A 19,626-nucleotide genomic window follows, 5' to 3' on the forward strand; every position below is an offset into this window, starting at 1 on the left:
CTTGATCATGGTGTATGATAAGAGGCAATTTCTTTTACTTTTCAATTCCCAATTGCATGAGCAGAGTTATACCTAAAAAAAAAAAGTATTTTTCACTTCACAGAGTATCATACTTTTCCAGATTTCCAAAGACTTCAAAATATTAATATTAATAGTTACACAAAATATCCTTGTGAAGACTGTACTAAAGCATTCTCTGCATCAGAGGAAGGTAATTAGGATGTGTGTCCCCACAGAGATGGGTTCTTCCATGATGTTAAGGAACCAAGGGCTGGAGTTATTGGATATGAAGAGAAAAGCAGGGGAACAACAGATACCAAAGAATCTTTTTTATCTGCCCAGATATGATGTAGCTGGTTCATGGCTGACAAGATTTACAGTACCTGGAGGGGTACTGCTGGGAAATTTCAAAGGAGACTACAGATCTCACTATCGTTTAGTGCATAGTTTCTCTCTTTACTGGCTTTCTGGAATCTCTCCATCAGACTGCAAGGGACAAAACAGGTGGAGAGTTCTCAGGAAAGTAAGAGGAAGCTAACTGGCTTGAACCCCTTGCTCTACTATATGAAGGCATATAGCACAGTACTTGGCATACAGCCTATCTTCCTTGACATCATGGCAACCAGAGCGCTAAAACAGTGAACTTCATTGTGGTTCTCAGTCCTATCTGCTTTCATTTTGGGTCCTTAGCTACTCAAATTCCTAGAGGCATATCCAAGACCTTTGGGATTGCATGTGTCCTTCCACCTTTTGAGAAGGGCTCTTCTCTCTGTGAAAGGGTCTCGGTGTTAAGTGCTCCTCACTCTGGCTGGTTTTCTCAGCAACACTTGTTGCTCCTGGGTGGCCGACCTCTTGTCCGGTTTGGACCGGGATTCCTCCCCTCAGGCAACATCTCCATTAGAATCCTTTTGCCCCCTTCTTTTTCATGTCTCTTCTACTCAGGACTGGTCTGAGCTACGAATGAATTCCTGGCCAGAGTTGGAAAGCAAGGAGATTGGGGAGGCCATGGTAACAGGGTCCTCTTGCTCACCAGAGTAAGTGAGAGTTGGTTTTCTTAGGTTCACTTTGTCCTTTTCTCCCTAAGGCAGATCTGCCCAGTGACAGTTTACATCATACCCTCTGCTTTGAACCCAGCTCCCAGAGCCAGCCCAGAACAGGGCCTGCAGAGAAGCCTGGCTCCTGTGCCCTCCATGGCCAGTTCCGCTGCGCATGGTTGTGCAAGGTCGCCCACGAGGGCTGCGATGCGTGCGGGGCTCTGCTCAGGCTGTACCCCAAGCAGTGTGTGCCCACAGGAAGCGCACACCTCTAATTAGTTCAAAGGCAGAATGTGTGTGTTCCTTGATAAGAAAAGTGCATGTATTTTCAGAGGATGTATTAGCATTAGGAGGAAAATTTGATGTTTCTTTAAAATTTCCTGGATGGGATCTGTGACCAATTTTAAGAAGGCTATGCTTTAGAACAGTGTGTAGGAGGAACACACACACACCTTGTTACACAGTGGCACTCATTCATCACACCTACTCTATACTTCCAATTTCTTTCCCAAGGCAGCAATCATTTTCAGACACTTAAAATACTTAACATTTTATACTATGCTTACTACAACAGACTAAAGGGATAATCAACTGTCAGTAGAAATATCTATAGGTAGATAAATACAATGTTAACTCTGATTTTTACAAATCTACATACATATCAAGGCTAAACACCATGTAACAGCGAATGTCTGCAATAGTAAATAACAATTAAGAAATTGAAGAACTACACTTTTATTCACGTTTCCATATTCTAAACTCTTTGCTTAATGTTAATTTCATTTCCAGAGTAAGAGAAAGCTTTTTTGCATTTCCCAAGTATACCACAATTCCACTTTTTGCCATCATCTACGTTCACGTCTCAAAGGGAAAACAGATTTGTTATAGTCATTTTGGTGTTTAAGAAACCAAACTGCCACGGATGTTGTCCAAGAAAGACTGTATCAACTTCCACGTTTCAGCAAAGAATAATCACATACAGAGTACAAGTGCACCAACTCGGAGCCTTCGTGAACTGAGTGTTGGAAGAGCACCCAGGTTGAGAGAACCATCAAAAAGAGTTCACTCTCTAAAATGTCCAAACACTTCCCTGCCTCCTTCAATAAAGTATAACAAATATGACTTAACCCTTTCTTAATGACATAGAACATTACGAAGGGGTTAAGAATAAACAATGGATTTGAAATTAAGAGGACTGGGTTTGACTCACTGGGTCGACATGCCCTGGGAGACTGATCTTGGTCATTCACTGCACCTTCCGGGGCTCGTCATCTTTAAGAGAGGATCACTGAATTCCTCGGAGCTGTCTAGAAGACTAGGCTACACAGCACACGTGAAGTGCCTAGGGCAGTGCCCCGGCTCTTGCAGAGGGTGCTCCACGAAATGACAGCCCACTTCTTGACCCCTCTGTGCACAATCTGAACCGATGAGTTGCTGCCGTATATGCTGCAGGGCTGTCACCCCTGTGTGGAGGCACACGTCAAGAGTGGGTCACTGGGCAGAATAAACGCAACTCTACGTCTTGCCCTAGAGCTTTTTTTTAAGCACTTACATTGGATATATGTGTGTGAGTGTGGTTGTGTGTGTGTGTGTGTGTATAAAAATATATTCTTATTTGGTTTCCTTTTTCTCATAAAAGTGAAATATGAGCGTATGACTCCCAGACAGTAGGATATGGCTGTCTTTCTGCAAACTTCTTCCCTCTTCCCAAGCAGTCTCCTTACCCTTCAGAAAGTCAGCTCCCCTAATGCCGTTATGCTATCTTCAGCTCATGTTTCATAGATCCTTTGTGCCACAGGCACTTCATATACATATACATATATGTGTGTGTGTGTGTGTGTGTGTGTGTGTATCTCATTAAGAGCAGCTTTATTCATAATCACCAAAAACTGGAAGCAACCAAGATGCCCTTCATACATCCACACAATAGAATGGTACTCAGCAATAAAAATGATCTATCAAGTCACAAAAGACATGGAGGAACCTTAAATGCATATTGCTAAGTAAAAGAAGCCAGAAGAGGTCAACATACTATATGATTCCAAGTATGTGACATTTTGAAAAAGGCAAAACTATAGAGACAGTTAAAGATCCGTTAGCAGTTGTCAAGGGGAGAGGGGGAGAGATGAACAGGTGAGGCAATGGGGACTTTCAGGGTAAGGAAACATATATATATAAATTTATATATATATATATATATATATGTTTACATATACAGACGTTTACACATATATTTAAGTTTCCATGTACATACATATATACATGTAAACTTAGCCATTGTGAAAGAAACCACAAAACAATCAAGGCCAACAATAAGGCAGCCACTTATATTTGAGTGTGTGTTTTACCTCAGCATTCACAGCAATTTTTGTGCTCTTTTGTTTACCAGTGACTTAAACACGCTTTGCAGTCTATAGCCTCTAAGCTTAAACCATATCGTTGTTAATGCATCTAAGTATAGAAACTACTTATTTGGGTAGCTTTATCAAAAAACAGTATTTACTATTGCATCCCCATTGCACACCAATGAAGTATGAGCCATGGGTTATCAATTGTACTTTAGAGATGGGCAAATGCAGGTATAGCTGTAATTCAGGTGTGAAGAAAGAAATATACACAAGACACAATTGAGAGCTGATGTCTTTCTTTACATCTGTAAACCACAAAGCATACAACACATTATTCACTCACCTCACTAGGAATATGTTTTGCCAACTCTGTGAAATGTAACTGTCTGCCTTAATTTCCTAAGGCATGATATTTGGTTGGGCTGACCCTGAATTTGTGATCCCTCTCCTTTCTATTTTCCTTTGTACCTGCTACCTGATGGATGACTTTTTCCTTTCTATCACTATTTTCATTTCAGCTGCCAGCGTTGCCTCAGTTATTCTGTGAAACATATCTCAAACTCTACCAGCTATAGAAAAGAGAATGGATAATATCACACACCTTAATAAGCCTCTAAAGAAAAAAATTTAGTAAAAAGGTGAATTCCCAACATTCTTCAAGACCCAAATACCACGTTCTCTGTGAAGATTTGCACTGATGGCCCCAGTTAACCACACTCTCCTTTTTGTTCCCACTATGTCTTGTATTCTGCTTCTATTATACCTCCCATCACAGTGAGGACACGGAACTACGTATATAACTCTCTCTCCCACCAGGATGTGAGCCTGCCAAGAGAAGAAACCCTTATTTTAGCCCAGCAGACACTGAACATAAGTTGGATGAAATGGAATTAAAGAACAAAACTCTATAAAAGAAGATAAACCTCTAGTCGGTATCTGGTTTGATGTAGTGGAGTAGTTCTCAAATGAAAACAGCGGGTGAGGAGGGTGGGCAAAATGGGTGAAGGGTGAAGTTATTTATATTATAACTGAAAGGTACAAACTTTCAGTTATAAGGTAAGTAAGTCCTGGGGATGTAATGTATAGCGTGGCAACTATAGTTAGCAATACTGTATTGTATTTTTGAAAGGCGCTAAGACAGTAGATTTTAAAAGTCCTCAGGACACAGAAAATTTGTAACTATATGTGGTGATGGATGTTAACTTATTATAGTAATCATTTTGCAATATATACATATTTCAAATCACTGTTGTACACCTAAAACTAATACAACGTTACATGTCAATTATATTTCAGTTAAAAAATAATTCTAAAAGGAAGGGTTTTGTGTATTCTAATAATTGTTGCACTAACATGAAACTAGATAAGAACCGTGAAGCTTCAGATTTGGATTTATATTGTCTTTATGAAGTTTTGTTTTGATTTGCTATGATAGTCATACACTGACATGGCTTTTGTATTCTACTAGTTGTCACTATTATTCTTTCATTTAAAAAAAGAAAGAAAACGAATGTTCTCTGAAGATCCCTGTAAATCCTATAACAATTTTAATGATGAGCAACTTTGGCTTTTAAACCGTCACATTCTAATCTATTACTTGAGGCCCTGATCCTGAAATGTATGTAGACGACAGGGTGTCAAGATGCTAGACAGAGCTCTTTACGGCTTTAGATTGTTTTTTTTTTTGGGGGGGGGGGCAGTGTTCTTGTTTTTAAGCCAGTAAAGCCATGATTGAGTCACTGAGCTTCAGCGATGACAATGAGAATTCAAGTTATCTTCCAAACTCTTTCTCATATAATAATTCTTCAGGATATTTTAAAATTACACCAGCAAGCAACTGAGCTAAGATTAAAATATTTAAGATCAAAATTATTTTACTTACCTTTCCATTATTTTAGTTGTAACCTTAAGTAGATGTAAAACTTTTTTTAACCTCAAAGTGAGTAACAAGAAAAATACCTAAATCTCATGGATAATCTCCTCTGTTTAGGTGCAGTTAAAAATGTTAAGCCTCTCAGATGACGTCTGGTACCATACCTGTCCTGTGTATGCAAATTCCAGAGCTTGCTTTAAGCCGAGGCTGGTCACACCATGTAAATTCACCTCGTCAGCACCACTTTCCACCATACAAAGACTGAACATGGCCTGAGGTGGGAGAGAAAGGAAGACAGTTATGGGACTTAAAAAGCAAGAGAACAAGATAAAGCCCTAGAGAAACTAGGAAAGAAAAAAGTTTTACAAGTTAAAGACTGATTTTGGTTTTTGAAATGCTTCTGCAAAACTTCCTTCACACAAGCCACTGCAAATCACTTAGCTGTCCAAATAGTTACAGTAACACACAGATGGCTCTGCACACCCCACACACAGAGTGGCGCTGAATCCCACAGCTGTTCTCTGGGGTGACTTGTGTTTAGGCTCTCTCCCTGAACTCATTCTCTCGATCCTGGTGTCCCACAGCTAACCTGATATGGGTAGCAGTCCCGAACATTCTTGCCATAAGACATGGAAAGTAGTGCCTTGTCTCCTGACTTCTCTGCCCTTTTTTCTGCCCCACCTCAATGACGCATCTCATTCCTCTCATCTGCCATAGATCACACCCTCTATTCCAGTGGTTCTCAAAGTGTGGCCCCTGGGTCAGCAACATTAGCATCTCCTGGGAACTCCTTAGAGTACAGATTTATGGAGCTCCAGCCCAGACCTACAGAATCAGAAATTCAGAGCGGGACCCAGCAATCTGGGCTGTAATGGGCCATCCAAGAGACTCTGATGCTTACCTGAATTTGAGAACCACTGTCTAATTTATCCAGTGAAAATCAATTTGCCTCCAAACCAATTCTCCAAATGGCCAACTTATTGAAAATCAGTTTGTCAAATGAAAACTTTGAAATTTTTAAAAATGCAAGAATTCCCTGGTGGTCCAGTGGTTAGGACTCCACGCTTTCACTGCCAAGGGTGCGGGTTCAATCCCTGGTCAGGAAACTAAGATCCTGCAAGCCATGCAGTGTGGCCAAAAATAAATAAATAAAATAAAATGAAATAAAATTTTAAAAATGAAAACTTACCAAGTTAAACAAATGCATGGGCTCCCCCGCCACCAAAAAAAAAAGAAACCACACTAATTTGTACACCTTTAACAAGTTTGACTTAACAGGTAATAGAGAGAATATTCAATTTTGGGTCACTGATTATGAAATACACTATTTAGAAAAGTGTACATCTATGTAGTGAAGAATTAACCTTACCCAAAGGGAGGTCTGGCCTTTGCCTTTGGTTTCTGGAAGGTAATCTAGGCCTTTGGAATATCCTGCCTGATAGGAGCATCCCTGTTTCCTGGGGCTTTGGCCACTGACAGTCTAATGACATGATTTATGACAGGAGCTTTGGTCCACACTGTATCAGCTGTGACCTAGTGGGAAGCAGCCGCATAGCACAGGGAGATCAGCTCGGTGCTTTGTGACCACCTAGAGGGCTGGGATCGGGAGGGTGGGAGGGAGAGAGATGCAAGAGGGAAGAGATATGGGGACATATGTATATGTATAGCTGACTCACTTTGTTATAAAGCAGAAACTAACACACCATTGTAAAGCAATTATACTCCAATAAAGATGTTAAAAAAAAAAAATAGAGGGACAAGAGACTAAAGGTATTAGTCTGACCTCCAAGAGAGGCTGGAGATGAAAGGTCAGCCACATAGGCAGTCTGTGACTGAGCACCAATAACAACTCTGGACACCAAAAACTTGAGTGAGTTTCCCTGCTTGGCAGTCCTCTGTGCTTACTGTCACAGAGCGTGGTCAGGAGGGGGTAACACAATGACTCCACAGGTGGAAGAGGGCCAGAAGCTCCATATTTGGTCCCCTTCTGGACTCTGCCCTCTGTGCCTCTTCCCTTGGCTGATTCTGATCTGTATCCTTTCCCTGTAATAAGCCATAATTGTGAGTACACAAGCTTTCAGTGAGTAATGTGAGCCTTTCTAGCGAATTACCGAACATGAGAGTAGTTTTAGGAATCTCAAACTTGCAGTTGGTGTCAGGAATAAGAGAAGTCTTGAAGGGATTATCTCTTCCGATTCTGCAGTTTGGCTAACTTCTTAGAAGTAAAACAAAAATCAAAACGAACAAACAAACAAACCCTCACTGTTCTATGTGATAGTATTTAAGTTCATACCAAATCTTTTTAATTTTAAAAAGTCATTTTTTTGTTTTGCCAATGGAAAACTTCTAGCATTTTTTTATTCTGAAATATTCATTTTTGATTCTCAAAATTCTTTACATTTTAAATTAATATGTATGGGACAAGTGGTTTTAATTGATGGCCCATTATTCTTTCTGGAGGTCCTCATTTCTATCTCACACAGTAGAGCTGTAAGTTTCATAATGAATAAGATTCTCTTTGATAACTTCTAGTTAACCTTTTAACTGTTAGAAATACACAATTTGAGAAATTTTGTAAAGAATATTTTAAATGCTTAAAATTTGAGAAACTAAAAAACAACATTCAAAGTATCCTAAAGACATTGGGAGTATGTAACATATGCAATTATATTTGCTATATTAAATAGCAGACATTCAGAATATATTTAATTCAAAAATTCACTTTATCATGAATAAATGAAATCTAACATTCCTTCAGAAGCTGTTAAAGGTGAATGGCCAATATGGTAAATTTGACAACTTGGTTAGTGAGCTGATCTGACTTCCCACTGATGCCACTGGCAGTTAAGGTTAAGAACACTAGACTCGAAGTTACATAATCCTTGGTTTAGTGAAGTACAGTGATTAAGAGCAAACTTGTAACCAAACAATTCTGAGTTTGAACACTGCCAAGTGACTAGGAAAAACACGTACCTTCCCTGTGATTCAGTTTTCTTATCTGAAAAATGGGGCTAAATATTGTACCCACTTTTTGGAAGATTATATGATAGTACATATAAAGTACTGAATACAGTGCCTGACACATGGCAAGCTCTTAGAAAAATTTGTATTTTATGATAACAATGAAATAGAATGAAGTTTCTCTTATGTGTTCTCTGGTTCAAAGGATTGACATATCAGAAGTATCGGTTCTGAGTTTTGTTTGTTTTTGCTTTGTTTTGTTTTTTAAATCAAGTATGGCTATAGATAAAAAATGCTAATAGGAAATTGACTTAATGTTAAGTGGATTCTGCTTATGCATTTGGAGAAGATCTGAAATTTCAAAATTAAAAAGCACAGGTTACAATAAAAAACTTTCAATCTGTCTAATTTTAAATTTGATTCTAGATTTCGTATAGCTGCTTTTAAAAGAAACTGAAAGAAATTTCAGCTGTTTTCAGTGTCCATTTTTTATTATATGAGTGTTTCAGTTTTTACTATTCCCCACATTAATTTCTTTTTTCAGGTCTTCCAAGTTGTAATTGCACCTGATATGGTAACCAGCTGCTCTCCATCAACTCATGTACAGAGCAGGACAGAAATGATTCAAACTGCAAAAAAATTATCTGGGTTAATGAAGTGGAAAAAGTTCCTGAGAGCAAAGGTTAAATAAGAGAACACGCGGCCAAGGGAGTTTTTTAATCTGCTTTCATAAGGGTCTTTTGGGATTGACATGTACACATTACTATATTTAAAACAGATAACCAACAAGAACCTACTGTAGAGCACAGGGAACTCTGCTCAATATTCTGTAATAATCTAAATGCGAAAAGAATTTGAAAAAGAATATATATATATATGTATAACTGAATCACTTTGCTCTATACCTGAAACTAACACAACATTGTAAATCAACTAAAGTCCAATATAAAATAAAAATTTTTTTAAAAAGCAACTATGGCAAAACTGGCATAGAACAGGTATCTGTCCTCAACCGGAGACTTGTGAACTACTGAACTTGAAACCTGGCTTAGTAGAGTTGGGGAAAGAATATAACCCCTTAAATAATGTACATACATATTTGTACATGTTTGTATAAGCAACAAAGCAACACCAAATTGGTCACTGTGGTTATATTATAGAGTATGAACTGTAGAGGATAGGAAGCGACTATTATTTTACTCCATTTACATATAGTATGATTTGGATCATTACCATGAACATGTGTTACCTGTGTATTTCTAACACGGGTCTTTTGAAACTTTGTTTTATTTTTAATGTTCAGGGTTGTACAGGAAGACACATCTGATTCAAATCCTGGTTCTATAACTTACTTTGTCATGTGGGCAACTTACCTTGAACATGTGACCTTTGGCTAATTTGTTAACTTCTCTGAACCACAGGCCCTTTACCTGTACATGGGGATCATACCAACCTCACAGGGTTGTCTTGAGGTTTAGATACAATTATGCTTAATGTCAAGAATAATACCTGGTACACAGAAGGTGTTTAATAAACAGAAATTCTTATTCTAATAACCCAGGCTGATTGTCCTACTCTCCCATGCCTCCCTTTGATCCCAACTGGAATGAGAGCTAAGAAACAAACCCCCCACTGCCGCCACCCTCTGACCAAATCCATTCCTTTCTAAGACTTTCCTATTGACGATTTTCACTCAAAATTCCTATGTCTGGCTGCAGGACTTCACGTTCACCACATACTCCTACACCCTACTTTAAGGACTGACGCCATCAGAGAAACCATTACCCCTATCTCTAAAAACACCTAACTTCCATTCTGATATCATATCATAGAGTCTTAGAAATTTAATGTTACAAATTTAACATATAATTTTTAAAAATTAGAAAAACTGGTTAATTAAAAGATAAAAAGGGAGCTATTAAATCAAAGTCAATGTCTTAAGTTTAATAAACTTAGAAGGTACCTCAATTAGGAAAAGCCTCATTGGATACCACCAAAGTGAGGAAGAACCCCGGCCATTTGACACAGCGAAACACCAGCTGCCTAGGCTGCCTAAGCTTGTGAAACAATGTCTGGAGACCTGCTACAGACCATGGGGAAGAACAAAGACTCCTTTGGTAGCAGAAAAGGTGGTAAGACCAAGGGTGCTATCTTTTAGCATCAAACTTATTGAAAAGGTAAACTGTAATATGCATGAAAGTGAGTACCATATTCGTCTTCTTCACCATGGAGCCCCTAGACACTAGCACTGCATGCATGTAATAAATACAGGTCAATGAATGAATGAATGAATGAACTGAGAAACTCCTTAAAGATTCAGCTGCAATGTACAAATCCAGCTGTTGGACACTGTCATAAACAAAAATAATTCGACATAAGAAAGAATTTTCTGGATATAAGGTGTTTTAGACACTGGGATTAAAAAGTAATGAAAGTTAAGCAGAAGGAATATCTACCAAATGAGTTCAAAGCTAGACATTTAGAAAAAAGTAAGAACATATGGCAAGGTCCTCTATTAAGCCACAACATTCTGCCAAAGCATGGGAGGGTTCTGCTTAGAAACAGGAAAACACTGCAGAGACTCTCTTGGTTCACACTGTTTTGTCTTTGGGAGAGCCTTGGCCAGGCTGAGATTTACAGTCATCACAGCTTACTTTTGGCTGATAATGTGCTGCAACCACCGCAAATCTTTCTAATGGAAAACCCAGTTTGTGAGGATGCAATCCACTTTAAATGCCTATCACAGAGAGAGTTGTGGATTTATAGTGTCATTCCTCCTGCACTTCATATGGAAATGACACAAATTGAGTCCTAAAATCACAGTGCATGAATTAAGTTTCCTTGGGTCACATTAGTTGTCATGCAGTCATAAGATGAGCTACAACCAATTTTAGGTTGGTATATTATGCCACAAAACTGACCGATGGCAATTCTACTACAACCTCCAAGGTAAGTAGAATGACAGATGATAGACTTTGTGAAGCACTTAAAGTTGGTGAAATATGATCTTTTTTACCTGGTAAACTACACATAGCTTTGGAGTTACACTGGATATGGGCAACATGTACTGTGAATCTACATTTTATTAGGAACACAAATGATTTTACAGGTGAAATAACTGGATTGTTTGGGGGCACATTCAACCCTTATCTTTTATGAGAGAGATAAGTAAAAGTAAACAAACATGTTTTAGGAAGTTATTGAAAAGGGTAACTTGCAATGATTGTGGCAGATCCAGCCTGATCCCCTATGCTTTTTATATGTTATGTAATTAGTGATGTTTACAACGGCCGTGAGGCATTACAGAGATATGAGCTAACCTCTGAATCAACAAAGATTACATTTTGCTCAATTTAGTGTTAATGGTGATTATCCTTTATTGCATTTTGGTTATACCTCACATATAAAATAGGTAGTAAATCTCAGTTAATGAGACTGTTCAATTAACCACAATAGCCCATTTCCCTGACATTAAGGAGAAAAGGGTCCTGACCACAGTTGAACTGGACTATTTACCTTTTTTATCTCACAAGTGCAAAAGCAATCCAATCCATCTGAGGCGCTTAATGGCCTGAAAGAGTGGGGATGCTTGATTGAAGGGTATTTTTCCCCTATACATTTATAGCTGTTTTAATTCTCCCTCAAACAATATAGTAATACTCTCAGAGAATAAAATGTCAGGACAAATGAAAACAGTAAAGTTATATTACTATAAATATAATTAGGCATAAAAATTAGTATTTCTGAAATACAAGTTTCCCCCACCTTAACCATATGAAGAAAAATCTACCTTATATGCTAAAAACTGTGAAACATTTTGGTTTTCCCAACATCTTCAAATATGTAGCCTGTTTATTCAAAGAATCTAACTGTATTTCACAGCTTCGCTCTTGGCACAGTTACTTCTTAAATTTAACTACATAGTGATAATGAGCCCTTCAAAACCAGCAGGATTATGGCCTATCCTATTTCTCCTTAGAATTCTCCTCCTCCTAGATGTGACCATATTTCAAACTACTTAGGTCTTCCGGGGGAGTATGGAATGGAATGGAAAAAGGACACAAATCAAGTTGTTCTTTTCTTAGCTAAAGGGACAGGACATATGAAGGCCGGAAACTGTTGCCCAGCATGAAATCAGGTTATCCACGTACGGAATTTATCTTTATCACCTGTTAGGTACTCTGGAAAATGACACCCACACATCTGGCTTTAGCGTTGGGTCACCCTCTCGGATCCCTCATTCCTCTGGTGCTTCTCTTACTTTCTAGTCTATAGTTATATCCCATGGGTATGGGATTTCAATACTTCACTACCCACCATGTAAAGAAATCCATTATTTTATCTTTAAATATCTTTCAGATATTTAGGGATAGCACTTTTACTTTTCCTTATTGAATATACTTGATAAGCTATTGTTGGATGAATCTTTCCTATGTAGAGACCTTTTGGTCTATCCTCATATGGCAGCCAGTGGCACTATCTTGCCTTTCAAAATCTACTAAGGGCACAATGACTAAGACCAAACCTGGATTTCCTGCATTTTGACAGCTGCCCTAAGGCAGAATTTGGGGTCCGCGTGAAGGAGTGACCAAGCAGATGTGATATAGATTCTACAGAGTGAAGTAAGTCAGAAAGAGAAAAACAAATATCATATATTAACGCATATATGTGGAATCTAGAAAAATGGTACAGATGAACTGGTTTGCAAGGAAGAAATAGAGACACAGATGTATATGGACACCAAGGGGGGAAAGCTGGGGGGGGGGTGCTGGTGGAATGAATTGGGAGATTGGGACTGACATATATACACTAACATGTATAAAATAGATAACTAATAAGAACCTGCTGTATAAAAAATAAATAAAAAATAATAAAATAAATAAAATACGATAGGCGATCAGGAAGAATTCTGTAAGACACAGAAGAGGCACTTACACGGCTCATCAGAGCTGCACAGGGTGTGTTTTAAGTATCATGAGTAAAACTCTAGCTTTTTTTCTGTAAGTGGAATTTTAAAACTGGAAGGTACTTTAGAGATAACTGACCCCTCGCTGCTCAGAGTGTGGTCCCTGGGTCAACAGCATTGGCATCACCAGGGAACTTATTAGAAACGCAGAATTTCATGTCCACCCACACCTACTGGATGGGAAGCTGCATTTTAACACGAGCCCCTGGTGACCCACATGAACGTCAGAGTCTGAGAGGCATGGCTGTAGTCAGTTCCTCCACCCTTGCAACACTCCTTGCCTATCTGAATATTTGAAGTGATGAGACACCCAATACTTCACTGGAGAATGCAAAGTATTAACAATGCTTTTAGCATATTGAATCACTCTCCGTATAACTTTCTCTTCTTGGTCCTAGTAGAAGGTCAATAAATTCACTCTCTTTTCTGCTTAATAGTCTTTCCAACATGTTATAACAGCTCTTAAGTCTCCCTATTGGAAAGAGCATCTACTCCAAATTCTCTGAGTCATAAAATGTTAGCACTCAAAGCTAACGCTAGAAATCCTGCAGTCCAGGCAGGAGACCTGAGTCCAAATCCCAGCAAGCGAGGACTGATCTCCAGATTCATGGGGAAAGGAGGGGAGGTTACAGCTTAAAGAAGGACCCACAGTCCCAAGAATAAGGCCTTTAAAAGAGTAAATCATCCCATGTTCTCAGGTGGTGGCAGTGGTAGGAGCCTTCAGACAAATCCATCATGTCACCTTCCTTTTCCTCACTACTTTGGTTGACTTTCTCTGGTCCATCTCCTTCTTATATTTTCCTGAAGAGGAACTTCATGTGGCCACCTCAGAGTTGCTACTGACACAAATCCCTCAGACTCATTCCTACGGAATCAGAACTAAAAGCTTTTAAGGATTTTCAATTTGCCATAAAGACTGTCAAGGCAACCCAATCAAAAATTGGGCAGAAGACGTGAATAGACATTTCTCCAAAGAATACATACAGATGGCTACAGGCACACGAAAAGATGTTCAACATTGTTAATTATTAGAGAAATGCAAATTAAAACAATGAGCTATCCCCTCACACCTACCAGAATGGCTATCAACAAAAAGTCTACAAACAACAAATGTTGGTGAGGATATGGAGAAAAGGGAACCCTTGTACACTGTTGATGAGAATGTAAACTGGTGCAGACACTATGGAAAACGGTATGGAGTTTCCTCAAAAAACTAAAAATAGAACTACCACATGATCCAGGAATTCCATTCCTGGATATATATCTGGAAAAAATGAAAACACTAATTCGAAAAGATACATGCACCCCAATGTTCACAGCAGCACTAGGTACAATAGTCAAGATATGGAAGCAACCCAAGTGCCCATCAACAGACAACTGGATTAAGAAGATGTGGTATATATATACAATGCACTATTACTCAGCCATTAAAAAGAATGAAATACTGCCATTTGTAGCAACATGGATGAACCTACAGAGTATTATGCTTAGTGAAATAAGTCAGTCAGAGAAAGAAAAATACTGTATGATATCACTTATATGTGGAATCTAAAAAATAATACATATGAATGTATATGTAAAACAGACTCACAGATATAGAAAACAAACTGGTGGTTACCAAAGGGGAGAGAGAAGGGGAAAGAGACAAATTAGGGGTATGGGATTAACAGATACAAACTGCTATATATAAAACAGATAAGCAACTATACTGTATAGCACTGGGAATTATAGCCATTATCTTGTAATAACCTATAATGGAGTATAATCTGCCAAAATACTGTATCACTATGCTGTATACCTGAAACTAACATAATATTGTAAATCAACTACTTCAATTTAAAAAAAAAGAATGCCAAGGTAGTTCCTTGCCTGCCCAGTCTGATATTGGCAGGGCTGTGGAGGCCACATCCAGCATCAAGTGAGAATGGTCAGGATCTAGTTATTACGTCTGTCATAGGTATAAAAAGGGAGCAGAAGTAGATGTGCCAGCCCTGCATCATAAAGTATGCATACGTACAAGCACTAAAACACACTATTTCTGTCCTAATATTCATAACATCATCATATAAAATGCTCTAACTCTTTTCTATAGAGAACTTTTTGGGAAAATGTTGAAGATAATAGTGTGGAAACACTTCAATTGCCACTTATTATTCTACTCTTTAAAAACTCAATGTAAGTTAATGATCACTCTTAAAATTTTAACCGCAAATTTCAACAGTTCCTCTTTTATTTTTAATGTCCTCCCTTAATATCTTTTTCTTCAACATGTTAACATAAAATAAGACTATAAACACAGGCACCCAGTCCAGCTGTGCCATCTCTTTTCAATCTTTCATTTTATTCATCACTTTGGTTTGACAGCTGCGAGTCAGGCAATACATATTGGGGCCACTCGCCCCCTGTTAGGCGTTCACACACAGGAGGGCAAGAGGCCCGGCTAACACATGGTTTCCTCTAACTCCATTAGTTGCTAAGCAACCACTTCACTTGAACCTTCCTGATCCAAGGCAGAACAGGCCAGTTTAATATGAAGTGTTCAGGTCATCCCATATGCTCACGTTCACTCCTTCTGCAAACACATCTGATGCTTTGTCTATGCAGGCTACATGCAAAGTCTCTACATCTTACAAAACGGGGAAAAAAAGAGTTTAAGAATAATCCACAAGAGCTGAAATACCTTTCAAAAGTAAATAGATGAAGAACTTCTTTTAATCCTATGAAAATGATTTTTAATCCTATGAAAAATCTATATGCATAGGTATATCATTTTTAAAGTGATAGGAATGATTTGATATGAAAATCTCTCATATGACTTTAGAGTCCCATCTCTCTAAATGAGAAGAATACTGGTAATTCAATCCTTCAGGAATCCAGGCATGCAAGCCCAAAACCCAATCAACATCAGATGAGCTAATTAAAAGCAACTGATTCAGCAAACAGCTGGATCATCCCAGAGTGGACAACTCATTTTGAATCAGTTTTTTATAACAATGATAAACAGAAGCAGGGCATATCTATATATTCCAATAATTTTTTACAATGATTCATCAGATTCACATGATCAGCTACTTTGTCCCTCTTTTATAAAACATCTGTCTTTGCTCAATACTCAATCTCTAAAGGTTTAAAACTTTCATCGGCTTCATTATCCTTCAAACATGTGTTCTTGTTCTTTCCGAGGACGCTAAGGTTGACTGTATTACTGTGATTAAATAAGCATTAGTGAAATTGTGATTTTAAATAAAGCAGCGTGAAAGTCATACATTTAAAAGCATAAAAAAGATATGGCAGAAAAAGTGAAAAAAGTCTTTCAATACAAACTTAAATACATATAAAGAGCTTAGCACAATGACTGCAGAGAGTAAATGATAAAAAATTAGATATTATTATTACAAGAATTTATCTAGCTTCATGGTATTTATATTCAGTAGAAGTGAACCAGTTTAAATAAAGGAATAAAATGCAGATCAGAGTTCACCATTCTCCATTCCCTGTAATGAACACAGTGCACTAAGAGCACAATAATGAAATTAATAGTTACCTAATCTGAAATGTTAATGATTTCTCTGGCATTGGTGCAAATCATTTTAAAAGGGGATGTGACAAAGATTGTTTAGAGGCTCTCAGTTTTCTATTTAAAAAGGAAATAACATTTGATCACTACCACTATTAACTGGTACTTCACCTTGAATTGACAAAGGGAATACTATTTATAATGAATGTGTTCAGTTTCAAAAGGAAATTACGAATCCATTTTAATTTAAAAAACAAAACAAAACCCCACACACATACTCCTATCCCACCGTATATCTAATATCAGCCTTCTCCTAGTTATTCAACAACTACAGCTTCTATAACAGGCAGATGTGTAGCTGTTCATTGTCAGCCAGGCAATGAATGCTTATCGAACATCCGCCGGGTGTGAGGCTCCGTAACACACTGTCTATAAAATGTCAGATTGACTGCTTAATTTGGCTTTGCTGAATGTCAAGGCCATCATTAATGATGCTATTTTTTTCTGGCTAAATTTAAAAGCTAGTTCATGAGGCCTCTTCTTGGTAGATATTAACTAAATGACTAATCAGCAGATACAGGTTGCAGAATGCCAACATCTACTCACAGACAACACATGATTATGACTTAGGTGAGAAACTGAACACATTTTCAACTGTGGGTAATTTTTGTCTATTTCTATGGTTCCTTGGAACTATGTTTGTTTGTAGATTGTTTTTAAAGTCACAACTGCCTTAAGAAAATAAAAATCTATTGCAGCATTTTAGGTACCTCTTCTGAACCAGATTCTGGTATTTTTGGAGTTACAAGTTGAAGGGAAGCAACCAAACACTACCACATTAAGTCCCAACTAATTAGCCAAGGACTCTAAAACTTATGAGTAGCTAGCTGTCCAGTTTTCCTGGGCTCCTAATTCCCTATTGGCTTCAGGTGATACTGCATATGTTAGACTAGGCCAGTTGGATCCAAGAAAACAGCAAGATGTCTGCTGGGCCACAAGTCTTTTGGATTCAGCATTTAAGTTTCCTTTCCAGCAGTACATATCCACTAGGAATCTACGAAGGTCTAGGTTGAGGAGTTGGTATAACCATCACTCTCCTAGTTTTTAACTCAACTTCAGCATCAGCAATGTCATATTCTCAAGCATGAGAAGAAAACAGAGTCAGTGCCCTAGTGTCTCTGAGCCATCCTGCTCCCCACCTTCACACCAGCTATTATACAGAAGATCTGTATGGATAAAAACAAAAAAATTATTCAGTCTTCATGAAAATCACTTTTACTTGTGAAAGTTGAAACAGGTATCACTGATCAGTTTTGTATTTACAACTGTACCTGTGGACCCAAGTATCCTTGTCACAGCTGAATAAATATGACCAAATCCCAGAGGTGAAAGAGCTTTTGCTGACTGGACCTATGACTCCAAAAGTTTAAAAAAACTAAATGGTGGCTTTTTGTCTTTACAATTTTATAGCTACATAAGTACTACATAAATATAGTCTTCTTTAAAAATAAGGTTAAAGCCTTATTTCCTAAGAAAGTAATATTTGAGCAAAGATCTGAAAGGGGCAAGGGAGCAAGTTATGTACTATCTAGGAGAAGAGTAATGCAGGCAGAGGGCAAAGGCCCTGAGGTGACAGCATGCCAGGCATGTCTGAGAAACAGCAAAGAGGCCAGTATGATGGGAGTGAAGAGAGAAAGGGCAAGAGGCATAGGAAGGAGGCCTAATGAGGTAGAATCATGTAGACCAAAAGACATTGGCTTTTACTCTGAATGAAAGTGGAAATCATCAGAGGGTGTTGAGCAGAAGTGATATAATCCGACTTGCTTTCAATATGATCACTGGGGCTGAAGTATTGAAATAGACTCCAAGGGCTCAAGGATTAAAGTAGGAAGATAAAGTAGGAGGATACTGCAAAACTCTAGGCCAAAATGATCCTGGCTTGCACCAGGGTGGTAGGAGCAGAAGTGGTTGAAGTCTGAATATATTTTGAAAGTAGAGCCATGGAGCTTGCTGGTAGTTTGGATGCAAGAGAAAGGAGTCATGAATTACCCAGCAGTTTGGGGCCTGCACTAACTATAGAGTCACTGTTAACTGAAACGGAGAACACTGTGCAATAAGCAGGTTTGTGGGAAGAAACTGGGAGCTTGATTTGGACACAGATTTGTGATACCTCTTAAACATCCAAGAAGAGATGCTGAGCAAGCAATTGGATATACAAGTTATGGATTTTAGAGGAGGGTCCATTCTGGAGATATAAATTCTGAATTCATTATCTGTGATGATTAAGTTTATCTGTCAACTTCACTGGGTCACAGGGAGCCCAGATATTTTGTCAAACATTATTCTGTGTGTTTCTGTGAAGGTGTTTCTGCAAGAGATTAACATTTGAATTGACAGAGTAAAACAGATTGCCCACCCTAATGCAGGTGGGCCTCATACAATCAGTTGAAGGTCTGAATAGAACAAAAGGCTGAATAAGAGAGGATTCCCTCTGCCTGACTGCCTTCAAACTGAGATGCTGGCTTTTTCCTGCCTTTGGACACGAACTGAAACATTGGCTCTTCCTGGGTCTCAAGCCTATAACTTTCAGACTGAAATTACATCTTGGGTCTCCAGCTTGCTGACTGTATAGATCCTGGGACTTGTCAGCCTCTGTAATTACATAAGTCAATTCCTTATAATAAATCTCTTTATATATATAAAATCCTATTGGTTCTGTTTCTATGGAGAACCCTAACTAATATATCACTTTATATTATATATATGTATTATACATATATGTGTGTGTGTGTGCATATATATATACATATATGTAAAGCCATGAGACAGGATGAGATTATCATGAAAGCTGCTGCAGACATAGAAGAAGTGTAAGGACTGAGTCTGGACCACTCCAATTTTAAGAAGTTGGGGAGATGAGGCAAAAC

General features: G+C 38.2%; 1 protein-coding gene across 5 annotated transcripts in view; it reads right to left on the reverse strand.

Moving 5' to 3' along the window:
- Positions 1-19,626, reverse strand: part of KLHL32 (kelch like family member 32) — a 239,538-nt gene that overhangs the window by 123,211 nt on the left and 96,701 nt on the right. For 4 of the 5 annotated variants that reach the window (XM_068550927.1, XM_068550925.1, XM_068550930.1 and 1 more), the window contains exon 4: positions 5,420-5,527. In XM_068550927.1, coding sequence (XP_068407028.1) covers positions 5,420-5,527 — 108 coding nt within the window. Of the gene's footprint in view, positions 1-5,419; positions 5,528-19,626 lie in introns of those variants that run through there. The other variant, XM_068550928.1, reaches the window with a different exon arrangement.

The sequence above is a fragment of the Eschrichtius robustus genome, chromosome 9 (genome assembly GCF_028021215.1).
Source record: "Eschrichtius robustus isolate mEscRob2 chromosome 9, mEscRob2.pri, whole genome shotgun sequence".
NCBI lineage: Eukaryota > Metazoa > Chordata > Mammalia > Artiodactyla > Eschrichtiidae > Eschrichtius > Eschrichtius robustus.